At 51.3% G+C, this 21,475-nt stretch overlaps 1 protein-coding gene across 4 annotated transcripts in view; it reads left to right on the top strand.

Annotated features, from left to right (window-relative positions):
• Positions 1-11,016, top strand: part of LCOR (ligand dependent nuclear receptor corepressor) — a 76,667-nt gene extending 65,651 nt beyond the window's left edge. For all 4 annotated transcript variants that reach the window (XM_090056888.1, XM_090056889.1, XM_090056886.1 and 1 more), the window contains one exon: positions 1,711-11,016. In XM_090056888.1, coding sequence (XP_089913014.1) covers positions 1,711-2,680 — 970 coding nt within the window. In that variant the 3' untranslated portion in view covers positions 2,681-11,016. The remainder of the gene's footprint in view (positions 1-1,710) is intronic.
• The last annotated feature ends 10,459 nt before the right edge of the window (positions 11,017-21,475 follow it).

Consider the following 21,475-nt stretch of genomic DNA (forward strand, 5'->3'; position numbering starts at 1 on the left):
GAAGCCCCTGCGGCTCAGTTGTCTGCTTCCTTGTTTGTGTGTTAAGGTGGGGAAGGACATGTGGAGGCCGCAGGTCCCAGCAGCTGATGCTCTGTCTGAGTCAGAGCCACTGGGGTCCAGAATTGCCGCATCCCCACACCTAGGACCCATCCGAGGTGCCTGCACAGGTGTGTTGCAGGTGAGGGCAACCGCAGTCTGCTCCGCCACAGATTAGGGGTGGCGCTCTGTGCCCTTGCAAGCTGCCAATGTGATCTTAGGTTCGGTAACATTTGGGGTAGCGTCCTAGTGCATCGTGTTCCCCACTGGCTCTGTAGCACAGCGTTGATCTGAAAAGCCAGCGGCAGTGCGAGCTGTGCCTCACACCGTTCTTTGGGACAGATGGATTTTGTTCAGCATCCATGTGGACTCGTGTTAGCAGTTACAGCTTTTAAGCCATGTCCAGTTCTGGAGGGAGGTTAGCGAGTGCTGCAGATGCTACAGACAGCAGCCAAGGGTCTAATGTAAGCGCTCCAGAAACGCAGTGTAGCTTTCCTGCGGTGCTTTCCTCTCCTTGAAAAGCCTCACCTGATCTGAAACAGGATGGCTTCAGACCTCATCCTCTCCCTGAGCTTCAAAATGTAATTGCTTCCCTCTGACATGCTTTCCAGTCTCCTCCTTTACATGACTGCGTGTCTGGAACGTGGAAAGAACTGAGGGTTTTGATCCTTTAGCCTGCTTTGCTTCTGATTGGTGGCATATTTAGATGACTAAAAATAGCCGTAATAAGCAAAATATTTTAAAAAATGAGTGTTTCCTTGCTGTGAGAACACCCTTTGAAAGCAAGGCGTGTGGAACACAAACAAGTACTTTTAAAGATGAAAAACCCACTGATTTTTCCTGTTACTAACCCTGGATATGGACTAAACTTTGTAGAGTTGGAACCTGAATAACGGTTCTGGAGGTAAGAAGGAACCGTTTCTTTTAGCCTCGGTGTATATCAAACAGACTCAGGGATGCGCGTGTCTGCGATTAGTTGTATTTAAAAGGAAGAAGTGGGGTAAGTTCAGGTTAGTGCATGGCAGCGTGTCTTTGTGTGATCTGCCGCATCCCAGGTCGTACGCTGAGTGTACAACGCGTACACGCCTTTGAGTCCCGTTAAGCCTTTTGGTCCTGGGCAGCAACTTTTGCATGTGGTGTATCCAACCAAAGGCCCAGGTCCCCCCCGCCCCGGGGGTACGTGCTGCAAGCGGCAGTCCCGTTTGTGTCGATCATGTCGCATTGTGTATCACTTGGCTTACTCTTTTATTACTGTGCTTGTTTAGTGGTAACGTCACACTAGTAACACAGTCATGTATAGATCTATGGAGACTGACTATTACTTTGTAATTTATAATTAAGGTGCTATTTTCAGGCGCTTGCGCGAAGCCTTTTCTGCTCCAAGAATTTGTGAACCCAACCAGAGACCAGCCACAAGGTTTCCTTTTTCTTTGCCCAAAAAGCTTCTCTTTTTTTTGCGAACAAGGTTTTTTTGTTTGTTTTTTTTAAACTGACTGATGCTGAGACTTAAAAAAAAATAAAAAAATAAAAAAATCTAAAATAATTAGAGACAAAAAATAAATACAAAAAGTGATGTTACCCAAGCAAGGCCTTCTAATAAAGGAGTGGCCCTCTCACCCATCCCTCCCTACCTGTGCAAGTTCTGCTCACATCAGTTTCCTTCCATCCAATTAGGCGACCTGGGAGACCCAGCCAGCACCATCCAGAGGGACACCGGAGTGGTGATGGGGTACCTCCAAGAAGCTTGCAGGATGGCACCAGGGAAGGTTATAGCCACTCCACAGCTCTTAAAGTGCCGCTGGCTCGATCACTGCAGATTAGCGAAGAGCTGCTGAGCAGAAACCAGTTTTCTACCGCTGCCGGCCATGGGCCATCTGGACTGCAGAATCATGGACAGCACTTAATATTATCCAGGGAGGCTTCTTGGGCAAAACCACACTACGAATTCAATTTCAGCCGCATGAAATTCAGGGGAAATGGTGCACTCAGCAACATCAGTGACCTTCCTTTTCTTACAGAAAACTCTGCCTTTCAAAAAATGGCACTTCAAACTAAACAGGATGGGAAAAAGGACATGAGCCATTCATCTCCTGTGGATTTAAAGATACCACAAGTTCGAGGCATGGACCTTTCATGGGAGTCCCGCACTGGCGACCAGTACAGCTATAGCTCTTTGGTAATGGGTTCACAAACGGAGAGCGCGCTTAGTAAAAAGTTAAGGGCTATTCTTCCGAAGCAAAACAGGAGAAATTTGCTGGAAGCTGGACCAGATTCCTGGGGCTCAGATGCTGAGCAGTCTACCTCTGGACAGCCATATCCCACCTCCGATCAAGAGGGAGATCCTGGCTCCAAGCAACCTAGGAAGAAAAGAGGGAGATACAGACAGTACAACAGCGAGATCCTGGAGGAAGCAATCTCTGTGGTTATGAGCGGGAAAATGAGCGTTTCGAAAGCTCAGAGTATTTATGGGATTCCCCACAGTACACTGGAGTACAAAGTTAAAGAGAGGCTGGGCACTTTGAAAAACCCTCCAAAGAAAAAAATGAAATTAATGAGGTCGGAGGGGCAGGAGGTTTCGGTAAAGATTGAATTAGATCCCCAGGGAGAAGCAGCACAAAGTGCAAATGAATCAAAAGATGAGTAGGGAGGCTGTAGAGTGCCAATTACTTTACAAACTGGGTGAGCACTACTGCATTGTTCAACCACCGCCGAGTGCACCTCATTCCTCTCTGCCGCCTAGCATAGATTTGTGTGGTCACAGGTGAAAGGTGTGCTCTGAATGTCGCATATTTGTAAATTTTCTAGCCTGGTATGGCTCAGAATCTGCCCCCACCGTTTCTCTTTCTTTTTCTTTTTTTCTTTCCCCCTTTTTTGCCTTTGCATGTTTCTCTACTGTTTTAGAGAATTGAGTTACCTCACTAAAGAGCGCAGACACGTGGAAGTGGACTCCTTACCTGTAGAGCCTGCCTGTTCTTTTGTTGTTTGAATTCTTTTTTCCATGTTTGCCTTTCAAAAAGCAAGTCCACTTCGTTAAACTGATTCACTCTTATACCAGGCTTTTTTGAATGAGAATCAGACTGTCGTTTTGTAATTCAGAATGCCTCACATTCTCCAGAAACATTTTTTTTTCTTCTTTCTTTCATCGAGTTGATTGAAGGATTAAGGTAAATCAAGCTCTTTGAGGAATGGCAGAGCTCTTGAACTTGGAGATTGGTTATTAGATAGGTAATCAATCGGGTCTAATTAGGCTTTCTGCCATTTTCTTTCTAAATTCAATTTATGTACCATTAGCAATCTGCTTAGTGCTCACCCGGAGGGGCGGGGAGGGGAAACTACATACACTACCTTCAGAAATACTTTGGTTAATGACGTAGTAACACTACCTTCACTGTAATTTTGTTTGATACTTTCTAAGGGTGAGATTTAGACTCACCTGTTTGAGGATGTAGCCTTATCTCACGGAAGACGAGCTCCTCGTGGTCAGGAGTGGTCAGGGTACACTAAATGATGTATTAGGGTATGCCTCATTTTAACAAAACTGTGGTTCTTTGCAACCTATACACTTTTTACAGGCATGATTCAGAGTTTACTAAACGGTGTGGTTCCAACAACTAGTTTAAGCAACTCTAATCGGGGAGAGGGGGGTACGTGTAACAAATTACTGTGATCTTGCAAAAAACAAAAAACCACAAAAAAAACAAAACAACAAACCCGTGATTTCATAAACATGACAACCTCAATAGTCTGCCCAAATATCCATGCTAATGAAGGAGCTGTGTTAATGTTCAGGGAAGAAATAAAACACGCAGGTAGCCTGACCGGATTTGGGCTCCACATCATATCTAGCTGTAACACTGTCAGGGTCGAACACCCAGTGGGTGTTTCCTTTTTAAATACTACAGTTGCCAGTAGCAGGAAATACTCTTGTATATCCTGCATATCTATTCTTTTTGTTTTTTTGAGGTTTCTTTTGTTTCACCTACTGTTGGTTTAATAGTGGTTTAGTGCAACACACTAGCCTAAGCAGATAAACATCATCTAAGCACTCGTACACCACAAATCCACTCTTTTCCACGACAGTGATATTTTCATCCTTCTCTAGACCCAGGATAAGTTTTGTACAGAACTTTGGTCTTTGATGCTTTCTGCGGGAGTGGTCAATAGCTCGATACAGCTTACTGGACTTATTACAGTTTGACCAAATCAGAATGGCTGGTTCTTCAGGTAGAAAAGATTTGCTCTTAATTTCAATCTGTGCAAAAGGTTTATAGGACTGCCATTGTCCTAGTTGCACAACCAAAAGAAGCGTTGGGATTTGTGTGTGTGAGAGCATTAAGCGCTGTTGGTGATTGGAAGTGGATGCTCAAAGTTCACGGGAGGACGACGTAGATAGCCCCAGGGCTGCTGAATAAATTCTGGAGTGGTTAATTCAATTAGCCTTTTTGTTTTAGATATCTATCTATCTATCTATCTATCTTTTCCAGCAACCTATTCTGTTCAGAGGTTAGGCACACCATTGCTGTCATTTTAAATATGCACTGCTCATTCTTGAGAAGGACTGGGCTCTTGGCCTAAGAATGCTGTGTTTTTCTTTACTTACTGTATTTCAACACTCAAAAGCCTGGTTCCTCTTAGCTCTCTAGCTGTCACGGCAGCATGTAAAGCAGTTTTCTGTTCAATAGATAGACTCTGCAGTGTGTTCCAGTGTCACTGGGGATTGCAATAAAGGTGCAGTGAAATGCGTGGTGGGTTCATCGGCGGTTGAAGGTGAGGGCAGTAGGTTTTGCTGCAAGCTAGAAGTGCAACACTTGCATAACGCTGTTCAGAGAGGTTTAACCTTTTGGCAGTTGTCTTTATTTAAGTGAGGTATGAGTTAAGTTTTATAAAACTTGTCCTTATAGTGTACGGTGGAGTGATCATTTTACTAACGTGACTATTTTGTACGTGTATGGTTAAGTGGATGACAATCGTGCAGCAGAAGAATGGTGTGCCTACCCTTGAATGCTGCAGTTCAAAAAGAGAACTTGTCTTGTGTCATTTCCGACTGTAGGCTAAGGCTTGTAAATAGACAGTGAAAAGTTGAGTACTCTTTTTATTATTTGCTTTGGTTAGAAAGTGAATTTAAAAAAACAAACCAAACGCTTAACTTTCTCAGATAAACGTCCTGAGACCTGAAGATTGTAATACTCATGTCTGCAAAGCTTTTAAACGTTAACACTTGAGATCTGTGAGAACTTAATATTCAGGTAATCTTTCTTTCCGAAGAAGCTTTTGAACAACCATATTTCCTCCAAAGGTCTCTGTTTAAAAAGAAAAAAAAAGAGAGAAAAAAAAGTGTAGATTATTTTTTAAGCACTAATTGCATTACGTTGGTAACTGCAATATAAAATAGCCATTATTGTTTTGTGAAGCATGGTTGAGATTCGTTAGTGGTCCCTTTTTAAAATTTCATGAGCCTCTCAAAAAAATAAAAACAAGTTAAAAAAAAAAAAAGCTGCTGAATATTCGAAAGATATATATTTTACCTTATTGTAGGGTTTGTAAATTTAGTCTGTAATATTCAGGTGCACCTTTTAATGTTAAATCTTTGTTTCAAAGTCCATCTAACGTATTTTCTCCATGGTGATTCATCCCATGACTGGTATCACTCCAGGTGCTGCAGTGATTACTGATGTTTGATTTCTTTTTTTCATGACACATTCTTTACAGGCGCTTTCAGTATAGCTGTATGCGTAGTATTTGGGATCCTTTTGAATAGATAATTGGAAGTAATGTTTGTCCATTAGCATGCTTAATTTTCTGCTGAGTGGCAGTTTGCTTGGCCAGACCCCGCAGTTGAGCGTATGCTGCTGTGGGAAGGTTGTGGCTCGCAGCCGTCTGTGTAACAAAAGCCTTGTTTCTCAAGTTATTCCCGGTAAGTGGACACGTGTTACTTGGGCCCGTTGGACAGGAGACAGGGTTGAAACCTCGTCCCTCTTCCTGCTCTCGGGAGCAGGCTGATGGTCGAACACAGGCAAGTCGCAGCACCCCGTGCAGACTCGGCGAGTCGGGAGGAGGCGGCCCATCCGGCGTTCCCAGGTGCTCGTTTTCACTCCTTCCTGAGGGTGCCCATCAGCTGTGGTCATTGGATTCAGCAGTATTGTTGTGTGCTCCGTTGATGTTGTCGGAAAAGGCTGACACCAAGAAACTGTGAATCAAACACTTGTGGCAGTCTCTGGGTATTTCAGTCCAGGTATCACAAAGGAGAATTCCTCTCCCTGGCTCCCAGCCTAGAAAAGTGATTTTCTTATTTTGTGTGTATAAAGTTTGAAGAATCAAGTTGCATATCGTGCCGAAGTTTAGATGTCGCTTGGTCAATCTTTGCTGCAGCATATCAATGAAGATGAGTTGGGCGTTGTGCGGTCGGGGTCCTGATGTGGAGTTGATTGTCGTACAGTTCAACACGTGTGAAGTGTGACGGATTTTATTTGGACCTGTAAAAAGTGAGAGTGCTTTGTTAGAGCCCCAGCAAGTTCGTGGCCATTGTTACCTTGCTTTCAGCCGGCTGGATCCTCATCCCACTACGTTGTAATAAGCATCCTTACCTTGACCATAGCACTTGAGCACAGCCGGAAAGGGTCACATGCTCCAGCTGGGTGTTGCAGAGGCAGGAAGCATTTGGGCTGGATGGTTTCTGTCGGGTGTTCCCCAGAGGCGTTCCTACCCTAAATTTTCCTGAAATGGGTTTCACAAAAGGCCACACTTGTTGCCTCTCGCTCGGTAATGCGTTCAGCCTCTCCGGTCTGGTATCAGGAGTTTTTCTTTGTGGTTCTTGCCCAAGCTGCTGCGAGGACGTTCCTGTCACACAAGAGGCAGCCACGTGTGGCCATTCAGATCGGTTGGGGCCAGACGGAAGACGAGTTGTGCCATTTGTGGCAGACCCACAGTTGCAAGAGTCAGTGCATTTCCTTCATGGAGACGCTGGAAAGTGTGTTGCCTGCCCGCAGTAGTTGGTTAGGGTTTTGCGAAGCTACCTGGGAAAATCATGCGCTAGGCTTGGGGCTTACTGAACGGCAGAGCTCGGCTCAGATCAAACAGCGTTGTGCTTGCTGGACAGGATCGTCATGCCAGTGACAGGTGGAACGAATGAGCGTTCCCAGCTGCGTCTGTTCAGTCAGCTTAGGTTTTAGTCTCTCTTCTAGGCTGTCCTTGAGCTTTCAGGGGGTTGGGGAGTGGGGAGATTGTTGAATGTGTTCCTGGAGCGAAGGGAAATGCTGTGCAGTTCCCTTGCCTAGGCCCAGAGCAGTGCTGCTCTGATTCATAAAATGGAGAGTTTTTGTTCTAATGAAGACGGGATTGGGACTCTTCATCCTCGGGAGGCATGCTCCAGCTCCAGACCTGATGAAGGAGAATTTTTTTATGCTGTACAGAAAGCTTTATTTGTCATGGTGATTTTTGTCTTAAACTCTCTGCCAAAACAGGATGGTAGCACAGGGAGGGTTGTGTTCCCTACGCTTTGGTGAGGGTTGGGAGTATCTTGGTTTTCCCCACAGAGAAGCTTCAGCGATGAGATGCGGGCCAGTTGATATCCTGTCGATCGATAGGAGCACACAAGCTAAATCCACAGGATTCCCTTTCTGGGATGGGTTTTGCTCCTGTCAAGGTTTTCAGGTCCTTTTGAAGCGTATTCAGAACTCTAAATTAGATCCTGCAGAAACCTGAAAGTATGCACTGCTAGTTAGTTGTGGTTCTTTTGGATGTAGCAAATATTATAATCACTAGATTTACTCTTTCTTAAGTATGTAATATATACACATTTCATCATATCTCGATCACTAAACAGAGATGTTATCGACTCAAAAAAACCCGATCCACAGGTACACTCCACATATACCAAAAAAGCCCCATGAGCAGTCGCATGTACACATCCCACCGCTCACCTCGCTCACGGATCCTTGGATTTGACTAGGGCAAGACTTGTATACCAGTATTACAGCAGTCATGGATTTCGTGTCCTGCAAAATTACACCCGTACTCAGGTAATCTCCTGGAAACCTTCAGTTTAAGATAGCCTTATATAATCCTCATGAAACTTTATGAGCCCAGTCGCAAGCTCTGGTTTCTCACCCTTATTGCAGTGGCGAAGGACTTTTACAAATTTTGCCCGGAATATTTCATTGTCTTTTAAAAAACATGCCTCACTTGTCCCTAATGAACAAGCGATGGAATTTTGCAAGGCTCTAAGTAATTATCTTTGCAAATACTTTGGTCTCGGCAGGTGTGATGGGAGCTTGAGCAGGGACATGGGCAGATACATCGGAAGAGAATTTTAGTGGTCGCTAGCCAAATCAAATCTGACCAAGTGTCTCTTTTTTCCACCCCCAAAAAGAAAGACATCACAACTGCTACAGCTCTTAATCGCTCTATCAAATAATCGGTGCTACATTTCTCAAAGATTTTTGAAGATTATTTCTATGCACGCGAGAGCGTGTGCAGTCAACTTGCCTGTCGCCATCAAAGCGCGGCTGACCGGTAAATTACCAGAAAAGGGAGAATTTTAGCACTTTTTCTGTTAAGAGCACTAGAGTCTTAATTTATCTGGTCTTCAGAGTCTTGGATACTGCAAGTGTTACAGTCTGAGATCATTATTAACCACTTTTCTGGTCAGATCACAAGTTCTCTTGAGAGATGAATCTGTCTTGTAAAGAAGACTACAATATTTTATAACGTTCAGGCAGCGGGTGTGCAGATGCCTGATGTTTGAAGGAAACATTTTGAAAGACCATTTCAGGGCTTGAAATTTGGAATCGGGGATGGTGGGGCGGGAGGAGGGAAGTTCCCCAAAATGAAACATCATTTTAGGCCATTGTTTAGTGTTCATTTTGACAAATATATCACTAGGAAAATGGGTAGGGATTCTTTCTCCCTTATGCCTTCAGGGAATGAGCAGTATTTGGCTGAAATTCAAGCCTTTTTACCATGTAAATTTTTAATATAAACTCACTGACATGCTTTTTACATCAGAGGACTGAAAATGGATCTTAATGTTTAAGTTGCGGAACGGTATATTTCTTAACCGAAGGGGGAACATTAAAAGAAAAAAAAAACCTAACTAGATTAGAATACCAGCATTAGTGAGCTTAAGGAATTTTAGTATGTAATAGCAAAGTATAGCAAAGTATTTGATTAAAAAACCTAATCTTGAATTGCTAGTCTGTAACTAGGTGCATTCTAATTTAGCAGGTGAATATTCTTTACTTATTGATATATGATGGGCTTTTTGCAAATAGAAACCTTTATCTGAGTCCCAGGTGTTGCTTGTCCGGATGGGATGTATGCTTACAGCAGCTTACTGCTGCTTTAAAAATGTATAAAATATGTTTTGAGTGTTTGCTCATAACTCTTTCTAACCTCCACTCGTTCAATCGTCAGGCGTTGGTATTTTATCAGTCCGCAATGTAAGTTGAACTAATGTTCTTAGGAATCCAACTTGTACACACACTGTTTAAAAACCCTCAGGGACAGTTTACACACTATCCTCACTCAATTCAGGTACTTGTACTCTATTCTTAAACCTAGCAGTGACTTGTATTTTGTTTTGCTTTTCTTTTGACGTGCTGATAGCACATCCTTGATGAATGTCAACTTTAAAACTCAGTTCAGGTATCCAGGTATAACTCAGCCAAACGGATTTTAAAGCTGCATATTACTCTCCAGCACACAGTGCCTCAGACACTTATAGTGGCATTCTGTATATTCAGTTATTACTACTGAGCAGATCGTATGGGGGTTCCTGTTAGTATTGTATTGTAAGAAAACTCTATATATATTATATAATATGTATTATATTATATACATATATATCATAGATGTAATTGTAAACGTATATATTTTCAAATGCCACTACTAGCCAGCGCAGCTAAACCGAAATACATTCCCGACTGCTTCTGCTCGCTGTCCGGAGGCAGTTCCTTAACGTGGCTCTTGCTTCTTTCCCCCTCGCTACTACTAAATTCAAGCACTGGTCCTTGGGTGTCTGACCTCCACATTCTAGTTATGCAATGTCTTTAGAGAATTCTGTGCACTGGCCACTGTGATGGAAACCAATGGGCCGGGCGTGCTTTGAGTTTATTAGTAGACCTTCTGCCAAAGTTGGTGTCCGTGCGACCAGCGTGTAAACCCGTCGGCTAATCAGCAGAGGTGCGAGGTGGCGCGGCGGTCTGTGGGATCGCTCCCACGTGCTCGGGAAGACGCAGGGGTCTCGCGTCCGTAGCGCTGGGCCTGCCTGCCTGCTGCGCTGCCGGGAGGTGAACCGCCGAAATAAAACCTGCCGCGACACCTCTGCTGTATTATCTGATGCTTTACAGCTGAAAAGAGTCCTCGCTTTATTTATATAGCCCATAGTCTCTGAAGAGTATGGAAAATGGCATTTCTCTCTGACCTCTAGAAGTTCAAGTGTCATGGGAAAAGAAAAAAAAAAAACAGGAACCCCCTTTACTCTTATGGACCTCATTTCAATATACTGTTTACAGTTTGACGGAATTGTATAATTTAATATTTCTCTTGTACTGTAGTTTATATTTATTTACAGATTTTTTTGTACTGTGTGATTTGAACTTTTTTTGTTCCTTGCTATGATCAACGTTTTATGTAGTAGAGCACTTATGATCACAAATTAAGGTTTTTGGTTTGATTGCACTACATTAATTTTTTTTTAACGCAGTTCTGATTTTTTGACTGGACTAAATAAGCTGTGTCTTAATGTATGTGATAAGTACTTTTAAATTTTTAATTCATGTGGTCCATTTATTTTTATTTTTTTGCATTGTATGTCAAAAGCGCTAATTCTCTTGTTGTGCATGTGTAAGATTTAATGGCTCCATTGTATTATTTGACCATGTCATTTTGGAAACACATTCCCGGCTGTAATGTTGTGTATGGTAGTTTTCACTGGATGCTAGACTTTTCAAAACCACTATTCTTCTAATAAATTTTGTTGTGAAAACTTAAAAAAAAAAAAAAAAAAGAAGGATTCGAAATTGTATTGTTTCCAAACATGCTTTTCGTATGGTCACAGGAGCTGCCGGTGATATCGTCAAATTGGGATTGCCAAGAATAAAGCAAACCAGGGAGGGAACGAAGCGTGGAAGGGAAATGAAGGCTGGTTGAGGGATTGCGGTTTGAGTCTCCATCTGTTTCTTGTGGTGAGCAGGGCTCCCGACGAAACCTTTTTAGCAGGCGAGGAGAGGATGCCTGCGAGCGCTGGAAGTGCAATCTTGCTGCCACTCCTCTTTCCACAAGCTCCCTGGCTCTCGCTCGCTTTTCCCCCCGGACACCCTAATTTTCTTTTCCCAGTAAATAATTTATCTAGTGGAGAGAGCATGGTCGCGCCACAAAATGAGGTAGTTGGACTTCTTGAGGATTTATTAATGAATCGGGAGTGGAGGCTGCTTTCTTCTGGCGTGGTTTGGCTTGGCTTGCCGATTACCTTCCCAGAGACGTGGCTGCGAGGTGGCGGTCCCGGTGCGCCTGGGGGTGGCTGGCTTGCCTGCGGAGGGAATCGGGCCCGGAGGCTTGCGGCTGGTGGGCAGGAGTTGGCGCGAGAGCCGCGCTCGCCCTCGGCAGTGCCCGCTTCTCCAAGCAGAAGGATGTTGGCCGCTCTGATTAATGCATGGAAAGCCTCCAGGACCTGCTCCCTGGCACCTCCTGCACTTGGCTCTGCATCGTGCTTCAGCTGTTCTTCACCTCCCTCCAGCCCGGGCTTGCTGCAGCCACTTGAAGCAGGCTGCGTTAATGCTACGGGAGTGGCCGACTTGTGAAAAGTAGGTTACGGCGAACGTCGTGGGAAGAGATGGGACTTTCTCCGTTACCATTCGTTCCTGCTAATGGCTCTCCTTGGACCTGGCAGGGAAAGGGAGACTCTCCCTCGTGGACAGTGCAGTGGAAAATCTCAGCCTTCAGCACCAGAAGTTTCTCAGTTCCTGCTAGCGACGGTTAGGGCCTGCGTTTGCTAGCGCCGCATTCGGTACGTGGCTAAACCCTGGACGCCGGGGCATCGTTACACTGTTATGCAATAGCCGCTCTTCCGTGCGTACTAAACCTGGTAATATAAAACAAAAGGCAGCTGCTGAGGTTAATTGACACCCTAAAAAGTAGCATTTCCCATGTCTGTCTCTGGGCAAATCTAGCAGGCTCGTCTGTGCAAAACCTAGCTGCCGCGTTTGTTGCTCAAGGAGATCTCTCTCTCCTTTTGGTTTCTGCAAGAAGGGATGAAAGGCTCTGGCCTTTTTTCATTTTTAATGGAAACATTCTTCAGGCTTAGGGTTATCGAGACTGCAAGGGCTCTTTGGAGGTGCAGGAGAGGTGGAGACAGACGGGTGTGAATCTAACCAAGTCCACACGTGCTACCAGCACCCCAAAAGTCCTCACTCCGAGCCAAGTCTGAACAAAGGCAGAAAAGAAACTCAGGCCCCGGGTTTAACCAGCCTGCGGGCCAGCCCTGGCCTGCGGAGAGGTCGGCTGTGATGTGGGGGGCCAGTGGGACAGGGCCCCGCGGTGCTGCCTAGCCACACGTCTGCGCTTGGCCCCGGTGCCGAGGGGCTGGGGAAGCCGGCTGCTCCAGGGCAGATGAGGCCCGTGGTGGGACAGGTCCTGGCGGCTGACCCCTTTGGCAGAGGGTCGCTGACCCTGTGCTAGAGGTAACGGCCGACCCTTGCTGGAGAGTTGTAAGAACCAGTTGTTCCTCTGAAACAACGCTGGCCTCCCCCAGATGCGAGCACCTGCCAGGGGAGGCATTTCCCTGACTGCTTTGTGTGTCCGCAACAGGGAGCAGGCAAAGGAGGAGCAGAAAGGCAAGGGTGCAGGAGCGCTGGGGATGGGGCTCAGGCGCCGTGCTCGGGGAGACAGGGCCTTGCACCGTCTGTGGGAGCACACAGGACTGCCCCCGCGCCCACCTGCCTGTCCTGCCGCCTCCGTGAGCAGCCAGCAGGACCTCCGAGCTGGAGCCAGACTTCGGGGCAAAGAGGGGGTCATGCACAGCATCACTGTAAGGGTTTGGTTTAAATGCTCACGTCCCTGGGAAGTCTCTGTGGAGCTGGTCGAAGCTGACTGACTTCACGTCAGCGCTGAGACAGAGATGGGTCCTGGGGTGGGATTGAAGCCTGGGTGAGCAGGGGGCTGATGCTGACCCCTTAACTGCAGAGGAGCTGAGCACACGCCTGCATTGCTGCGAAAGCAGCATCCTTGTGGCGTTTCACCCAGCAAGGGGCCGTGGACCACGCCAAGACCACCTAGGAGAAAATGCTCGGTCTGGGGTCTGGGCTGGGTAGGGAGGTTGTGGGAGCAGTTTTTTTACACAACACCTAGTTAATGGGTGGGATTCATTGCCATGGGAAGTGGCAGAGAGCACAGCCGGGGTCAACGGGGGCCTGGATAAACTCATGGAGGATCCATCTGTTAGCAGCTATTGAACAGGGCGGTTGGAGATTTTGCACCTCCAGTACCAGCAGGTGACAGGGAGGGTCGTGAATAGATCCGGCTCAGCATGCTCCCCCTGGGGCATCCACTTCTGCCCCGGTCCGACAGGATACCCGGCTAGCTGGGCCGCCGGTCTGACCCCGGGGGCTCTATGTTCCAGGAGGGGCCGAGTCCGCGGCACCGCTGGTGGCAGCCACGCGGCTTGAACGCAAGGCAGTGGAAAAAGTGAAGGGACTAAAACTGGTGGGCAACATCTTTCCTCCCTGCATGGCTTGTCACGAAGGGGGCCTCTGGGGAAAAGGAGGGTTGAAAAGACCCGAACGTCTTGTACAGAAAAAAAGCCTCAAGAAAAATCCCAGGGCGTTCTTGCAAGGGTCTGTGTGTCACGAGATGGGTTGTTTCCCCTCTTCGCGAGCCGTCCGCCAAGCATCACGGAGCTGGGATGGGGAGACGTGTGTGCTATAAAACAAACATTGCACAAGGATGATTCTTTCTTTCTCTCTCCCTGAAAATTTTCTTCCTCCTGTTCCCTCATCTTTGGATAGCCTGTTGTCTGGGGGCCTACTCTTTGTGGAAAGAGCATCTCCTCCTCAAGCTGGATAAGTCCTGTTTCATCAAGACTGGCTTTTTAAAGACCACCCCCCAAAATTTTTAAGCTGATTTGCTAGAAGGGGCCAGGACTCACTGTTCGGTCTGGTCTGCTCAGCTAAAGGAATTGACAGCTTAAACATTCCTGCATTTCTTAGACAAAAGCAGAAAGCCCAGCAGCTGGTCCCCAAAGTGCAAGGCAAGAGCTGGTCTGTTAAGAGCATAAAGTGTCCGGTGGGGGAAGATACCAGATTGGCTCCTGTTTTCCAGCCCAGACAAAGCTGAAGAAGGTCTGAAGCAGCTTGAGAGCAAAGAAATAGAAATGCTGCTGCCTAGGAGCTCACAGACCAATGTGGAGCTCCGTGCCTTCCCAAGGGACTGGCCAGAGGCGCGTCCGCGCTGTAGTCAAAGGCATGTTGCTAGCTGCGATGACGTGTGCATGAAGATGCAGCGACCCGGGCCCTGCGGGGCTGTACGGAGCTCATGGGGCACCGGGGTATGTGCTCAGGCGGCCAGTCCATGCTGACATTGGCACTGATGCGTCTTGATGGCATCTGGTACTGCAGGTACTGCGAGTCTGGGACTGCATCTCTTCATGCTGAATGAGGTGCATCTTGACCCTGCCTCCTGCAGCCATGACTCAGGCCATGAGCAGGCAGGTTCCCTTTCTTTTTGGCCTGTATGCGAAGTTTTGCTGTGTTTGTGTGTGCGAAAGTTGGAGCAGGAAGGGGTCAGGTGTCCTTACCCCAGAAAGGCATCATCCACTTTGTTAGAAGGTGCCCTTGAAGCCCAGCCCAGGTGCACCCTGGCCCTGCCCCAGAGGCTCACGGTTGTGGTCAAGGCATCTCCCAAGCTTCCAGCCCTGTCGAACATGACGGCTCCTTGGGTATTAGCAGGGGCTGAAATGAGGTTTTACTTCCCAAAGTGGTGCTCCAAAAACGGCCTTGTTTATGTAAGGGCTCTGTCCTAAGCTGCTTACAAGATGAGCTCTCTCTGTTCTGGCTTTTACACCTCTGAGCCTGGCCGCAGCTCTGGAAGTCCAGCTGGACGTCATTCGTCTCTGGTGTGACTTGTAACAGCATTTTCTCAGTAGTAGGTGAGCTGCTGGTAGCACCCATATCTCCCCAGGGCTGGCAGTAGGTTGGCACAGGTGGAGCTCAGCAGTTTGGTGGAGGATGCCCAAGAATAGTTCCAGCTCTTGCGTGGGGCTGGGGAGTGGGCAGGTCCTGCCAGCAGACTGGTTTTTGGGGAGTAAGGTGCTGCGGGGTTTCCTGGCCAGCTCAGGGTTTGCCTGCTGACAGTAAAATGCCGGTGCCCCGTTTGCATGAGGGGCTCTGCCATCACTGCAGGTTACTTGCAGGCCCTGGTTTCCCTGGCATACGCGAGGTCTTCACATGCACTTCCCATGAGTGTGCAATGAGCTAGTTTGCGCCAGGCATGGTGCATGGGTGTTTGACCAGCAGCCTGAGCTCTCTGGTCCCTGCCTGCTGCATCCGCACCTGAATCCAGGCTGAGCCAAGGCGGCTGCACCAGGCTTCTGCTGCCCTGTCCATGCCGTGCTGGTTGGTGCCATGCGCTCTGCTCCCCGCCAGGCTCACGCTTGTCGGGGCAAAGGTCAGTCTCTATTCCTCTGATGCTGGCTGTTTCCTCAGCATCCGTTTGGACATCAAATCTGATGCCCCTCGTTACTGGAAAGAGAAACGTGAAAGGTAGCATGAGTGTGACACCGCAGCTGCGACGGTCCCAGAAGGGTAGAGGTGAGGTCTCTCTGTGGACCAGCTGCATCGTTGGGATAGTTAGACCCATTTTTGAATGTGAGGCGTTTTTTGCAGGCCACTGTGCTGGCTTGTACTGCTCTGCCCTGAGGAAGGATGTTTTGCGTTCGGAAGCGGGGCTGACTTACTGGACCAGCCGTACTGCTGGGATGGAGCTCGCCCCCAGCAGTCCTTCCCCCTCGCAGCGCGAGACGTTCTCCCCAAGCCGCGGGGCCGTGAGATCAGATAGGTTCTCAGTATCGGTGGTCTTGAATATGAACAGATAGGAAGTGAGCGTGGCTCGGCCAAAGAGGCTTGGGAAGAGGGAGCTTTTAATAATGGGACAGCATTTCCCAGCCAAGGGTTCAGGCTCATGAGCCTTACTGACGTGACAGAATAGCCCAGGAAGTGCCTGTTTTTTGTTTTAACCTGCTTCCCAGGCAGCAGCCCGCCCCGTGGGCATCCGCCGGAGCCGACGCTGCGGGGACGGCTGCTTCCTATGTCAGCGCAGGCGTTGCGGGGGCAGGCGCTGGCTTTGGAGGAAGGGGCTGCTGCAGTTAACACTGTGCCTTGATTTCCCCAGCTTCAGCGACCTGGAGCTTCCCATAATCTGAGACGGGTCCCAGCCGCCAACACCCACGTTTCTGTGCAGCCCGTCAGCCGGGTGCCAGACGGGTGGACGGCAGCTCTCAGCCCTCGGCCAACGGGACTGGGCGAGCGGAGGTGTCTGCTCTGGGGTGTTTTAGCCCACCCTGGTGCAAACCGCTGCAGGGAGGCGTCCATCTGTGCTGCTTCCCATGTCACGATCCACTGACTTGTGGTCTCCAGGGGTTAGGGACATAGACTCTGGAGAGCAAGATCTAAGGTCCCCACTTGCTGTCTTAAAGAGTTCTTTAAGATCCCGGGCGGCCTGTGCATGCTGCTAGCTGGCCACAGGCTTCCTGAAGGGCTCTTGGGCACAGTGCTGACACTGGCATCTCCCTTTGGGAGGCTGTTGGCATCGCCACAGGCAGAAACTACGTGCCCTCAGAGCATGGTTTTCTTCTTCTTCTTTGTAATTTTTCCTTCAAATAAAAAACCAACAAAAAATCACCCTTGATAATTAAAGAAATTAGCAGGGACGAGTGTGAAAAGCCCTTGAGAGCTGATGCAGGCAGCAGTGTTTCGCAGGGTGTCTTTCCCTGGTCCCACAGACATGGGCTGACTGACGAGGGTTGCAGTCGCAGTCGCGGGAGCTGAGCACTCAATGTTTTCCTGCTGGCGCTGAGCTGTGTCCTGGGATGACGGGCAGGGGAGGGAGCGGAGTAGGTGTGCGCGGGGCTGGTCTCTCTCCGGGCAAAGGCTTCACTGGCAGGCAGGTGGAGAAGGAGGTTGTGGCCCTGGGCTCGCCCCTCGAACATCACTGCTCTGAAGGGTTAAACGCGTGGGGGCTGTCTGGGTGAATGAGCGGGGCTTGCAGATCGGTCCCCAGAACTGAGCTCCTTCTGCTTTCGAGATGCAATGCAGGCTTCCCAAACCCCCGTGCGCCCGGCTGGGGCCACAGAAACCCGGGGGCCTTGGCAGTTCAGACGCAGTTGTGGGTTTTTTCCCTGCAGCGGTTTTGGCTGCGTTCTGCGGAGTTTAAGCTTTTCATTTTGATACGGAAAATAGCTTCTTCCTTGTCCTCGAGGCCCCAGCTCCCGGCGGGACGACCGGCCTCGCTTTCCCCTGGAGGAGGCATATTCCTGAGCACAGGAAGGTGGATGCCTGAACAGGCTTGCTGCAAACCCAGGCAGGAGCTGTACCTCCCTGGCGAGGCTTTGCCGAGGCCCTGGCAGGCCATGCTAGTGCAGACACAATCCATACCCGGTGCACAAGTCCCTTTGCTGTTCGGGCGCTTCCTTGAACAAAACCAACCGCTCTGGCAAAGGGACTCTCCCGTGTTTCCAGTGGTGTGATCTCCCCCTCGACGTGCCTCACCAGCGTAGCTGTGCCAGCAAAGCTTTGCCGTGTGCCCTTGGGCTCGAGGCGACTGTGGGGGCCAGTGGGTGACGCTGGGGCTGGGTCCTGGACCGCTGAGCCGGTGCAGAACTAGGCGGGCGCGGGCACAGAGTCGGGCTTGGTGTTTCTCCCAATTGCACAGCCCTGAGAAATGCCCGCTCTTCCTTGTGTCCTCAAGGCAAAGGGGCGTGCACAAGCTGCGCACGCCGCAGGGCTCTGCGCGTAGCCAGCCGAAGATAAGTCCTTTCGCCTCTCGGTGCCTCAGTTTCCCAGCTGGCACGTAGGGATGATGAAGCCTTCCCCCTGTGCACAGCCCTTGGCAACCCGCAGTGAGGCACTGCCCTTTGCGTGCCCACGGCGGGGACGCCAGCCCCTGGGCTTTGCCTGGGGCAGACACAGTCTGATACCCACGGCCGCAGGGGTGAGGTCTCGGCACCCCGGGAGAGCTGCGCCAGGTGCCTGTCACCCACTAGGCTCAGATTTTCTCAGTTTAGAGCTGTGCTTTGTTTCTTTTGCAGAACAGTAATCCCGGTGTTTAGAGTGGCCTGAAAGGAACAGAAACACTTAGCCTTGAACTTCTGTTCTGCCTCCGCTGCTGCTCGTGCTGCTGAGGAACAAAACATAGAATCGGAGGACGTGGGGGTGGAAGGGGCCTCAGGAGCCATCTAGTCCAACCCCTGCTCCAAGCAGCACCAGCCCCAACAACAACATCCCAGACAAGGCTTTGTCTACCCGGGTCTTGAAAATCTCCAAGGATGGAGATGCCACCACCTCTCGGGATATTAGGAAAAACTCTCACTAGGAGGGTGGTGAAGCACTGGAACAGGTCACCCAACCTCAACTTCCCTTGCTGCAGCTTGAGCCCATTACTTCTTGTTCGGTCACCTGCCCCCACTGAGACCAGCCCAGCTCCATCCTCTTTGCAGCCCCCGGCAGGGAGGCGAACGCTGCTGTTCAATCCGCCTCGGTCTTCTCTTCTGCAGACTCAATCAGCCCATTTCCCTCAGCCTCTCCTCACTAGGCCTTTCTTTACCCTCCGCTGGACTCTCTCCAGTGTGTCCACGTCCTTTCTGTTGCAGGGGCCCACAGCTGGACACAGGACTCCAGATGTGGCCTCCCCAGTGCTGAATCGAGGGGACGAATCAGTCCCTCCGTCTGCCAGCAGCGCTCCTGCCGACGCAGCCCAGGATGCCGGTAGTCTTCTTGGCACCAAGGACACACTGCTGGCTCCTGTTCAGCTCCTTGCCCCCTGTCCCCCCAGGTCCTTTTCTGCAGCGCTGCTGCCCAGCCTGTCCCCCCCCGCCTGCCCCGGTGCAGGGGATCGCCCCCTCCTCAGGGCAGGACTTTGCACTTGTGCTTGTTGAACCTCCTGAGGTTTCTTTTGGCCCAATCCTCCAATGTGTCGAGGTCTCTCTGAATCCTAGCCCTGCCCTCCAGCGTATCTGAAAACGTATCTTCTCAGCTGCCGCTCGAGGGCTTGTGCCAGGGGCAGAGGCTTCATGGTCCAGGGGGGAATGTTGGCACGGGAAGCCCCAGCCCCGGGCAGCTTTTGGGGTCCAACGTTCGGGGTAGTTGGCAAGAAGTAGTTGCTTCCCCCCAGCCCCTCTCTCCCCCCTGCTCTGTCTGCCCCCAGAAGCCCCTGGCTGTATGTTAGCTGAAGATACCTAAGGGGTCCTGACATCCGTGTGTCCTGGGGAGCCGTGGAGGCTGCACCCCTCCAGGCGGAGGATGCCTGGACCCATTCAGCAAGGTGGGCAGGGGTCCCTGCTCCAAGCTGAAGGGCACCGGCGTTCGCTGCAGACGACCGGACCGCCCCAGCCCGCCCTGCCTTCGCGGCCCTGCAGCTCCGTACCTGTGCAGTGCCTGGGTATGAGCAGGAATAAATTGCTCCCTGCTCCTAGCTGGGTCATTAAGGTCTGCCCCAGCTTTGTGTTGTGTGCCAGAGGCGGGGAGAGCAGGCTGGGCACGGCACCATGGAGCAAAGGCTCCGTGCAAACGAGCGCACTCCAGCATGCAGCCATGCAAATAGCTTCCACGCATTTTGCTGAGCGCTAATTGCTACACCGCCACTGTTGCATGGCAACTGCTGCGCTTGTACAGCTGACAGCGCCTGCCCCTTGATTTCTTGCCACCCTCCGTGACAAACGGGGGAGAAGAAAGCCCCGGGCTGTACCAGGGAAGCAAGCGAGGGCTGAGAGCCGGGGGTCAGGCAGGGCCGTGGGTGGCCGGAGGTGCAGAGACCACTCCTGTCGCTGGAGCTTGCTCTGCAGTTCCCCTGGCAGGGTCCTCGGGGCTGCCCAGGGCCTGCCCCAGCTGGGAAGCCTCTCCCAGATCCGGGCGCAGCCCAGGCCCCTTCCTCCCTGCTCCCTGGCAGCAGAGCTGCGCCACGGGCACCGCCGCTACTCCAGGGACGGCCTGAGAGAGACCGTGACACGGCTCCGCGGCACGAAACCTCCCCGCGGTGCAGAGATGGGGGCTGCACCGAGAGCCCAGACCCCCCTCCGAGCCCAGTGCCTCGTGTGGCCGGAGCACGTCCCTCCCAGGCCGGGTCTGAGAGCTGCAGGGACGGAGAGTCCCCTTCCCGGGGGAGTTTGGGGGGCGAACCTCTCTCTTACTGCTCCGGTTCTGTGCCCGGGCTCAGGGCCTCGGCGATGAGCTTCCAGCCGCCCTCCGGCACAGCCAGGAGCAGGCACGAGCAGCGCCGACGTCAGCCAGGGCCAGAGCCGTCGGGGCAGCAGGGATGGCCCCGCGGGCGGGAGGGGTAGCGCAGCAATCCCTGCCAGAGCCAGGGCGAGGAGTCCCGTGGGGGATCAGCGCAGGCCACGCGGATGCAGACGCCACCGCGGCCCCAGGGCTCGGCAGGCGAGGGCCCCCACGCCCGGGCCGGGTTCGAGCACAGGAACGCGGAGCCAGGCGCGGCCTGCACAGCATCGGGGCCCCCGCAGCAGGTGCCTTCTTTATCTGCCCGCCAGGTGTGGGCTGTCCCCTTCGCGTCGCGCGGCCACCGTCGCGGCTTCCCCGCCCTCTGGCCAGCCTTCCCCGGCGTCCCACGGGTGGGGGCTGCCCTTGGCCACACCCCCGGGGCAATGGGGTAAATCCGGGGCCGCTCCCAGCTTGGGAATGACTGCCAGCCCGGTGCAGAGCACCTGGGGGGTCTGCCGAGCCCCCGCTCCCCCCCAGGCTGGGGCTGAAGGTTTGTCGTCTCCATTGCGGCTGGGGCGGGGGCGGGATCTGCAGCTCCGTTGTTGCACCTGGGCCCCTTTTGTGTAACCGGCCCCAGAGCTGCAGGTGCAGGTGCAGGCGCAGCCGCGCGGCGGGGCCGGGGCCTCTGCGGGGGGAGGAGGGGACCCCAGCCCCCCCCGGCGGGTGCTGCTGGCGGCAGGGGGACACGCGCCCAGGGTGGGTACAGCCTGCCCCGAAAGGATCCTGGTCCCCCAGGGTGGGGGGTGCAGCCGGGGAGCAGGAGCCCTGTATCCTGGGGCCATACCCAACCTGGCTGCCCCGAGCGCACGGCGCCAGGGGGCAGGGGAGCAGCCAGGCACTGGGGGCCCGTGCGTGGGTTGAGGGCCCTGGAGGGGTGCGGCAGAGCGGGGGGTCGTGGGGCTAACGCTACCCAGACGGTGCAGCAGTGATGGAGCCCTCTGCACGGAGCAGCCCTGGGG

The sequence above is a fragment of the Crocodylus siamensis genome, chromosome 7 (assembly GCF_052110815.1).
Source record: "Crocodylus siamensis isolate JL-2025a chromosome 7, ASM5211081v1, whole genome shotgun sequence".
In the NCBI taxonomy this organism is placed as follows: domain Eukaryota; kingdom Metazoa; phylum Chordata; order Crocodylia; family Crocodylidae; genus Crocodylus; species Crocodylus siamensis.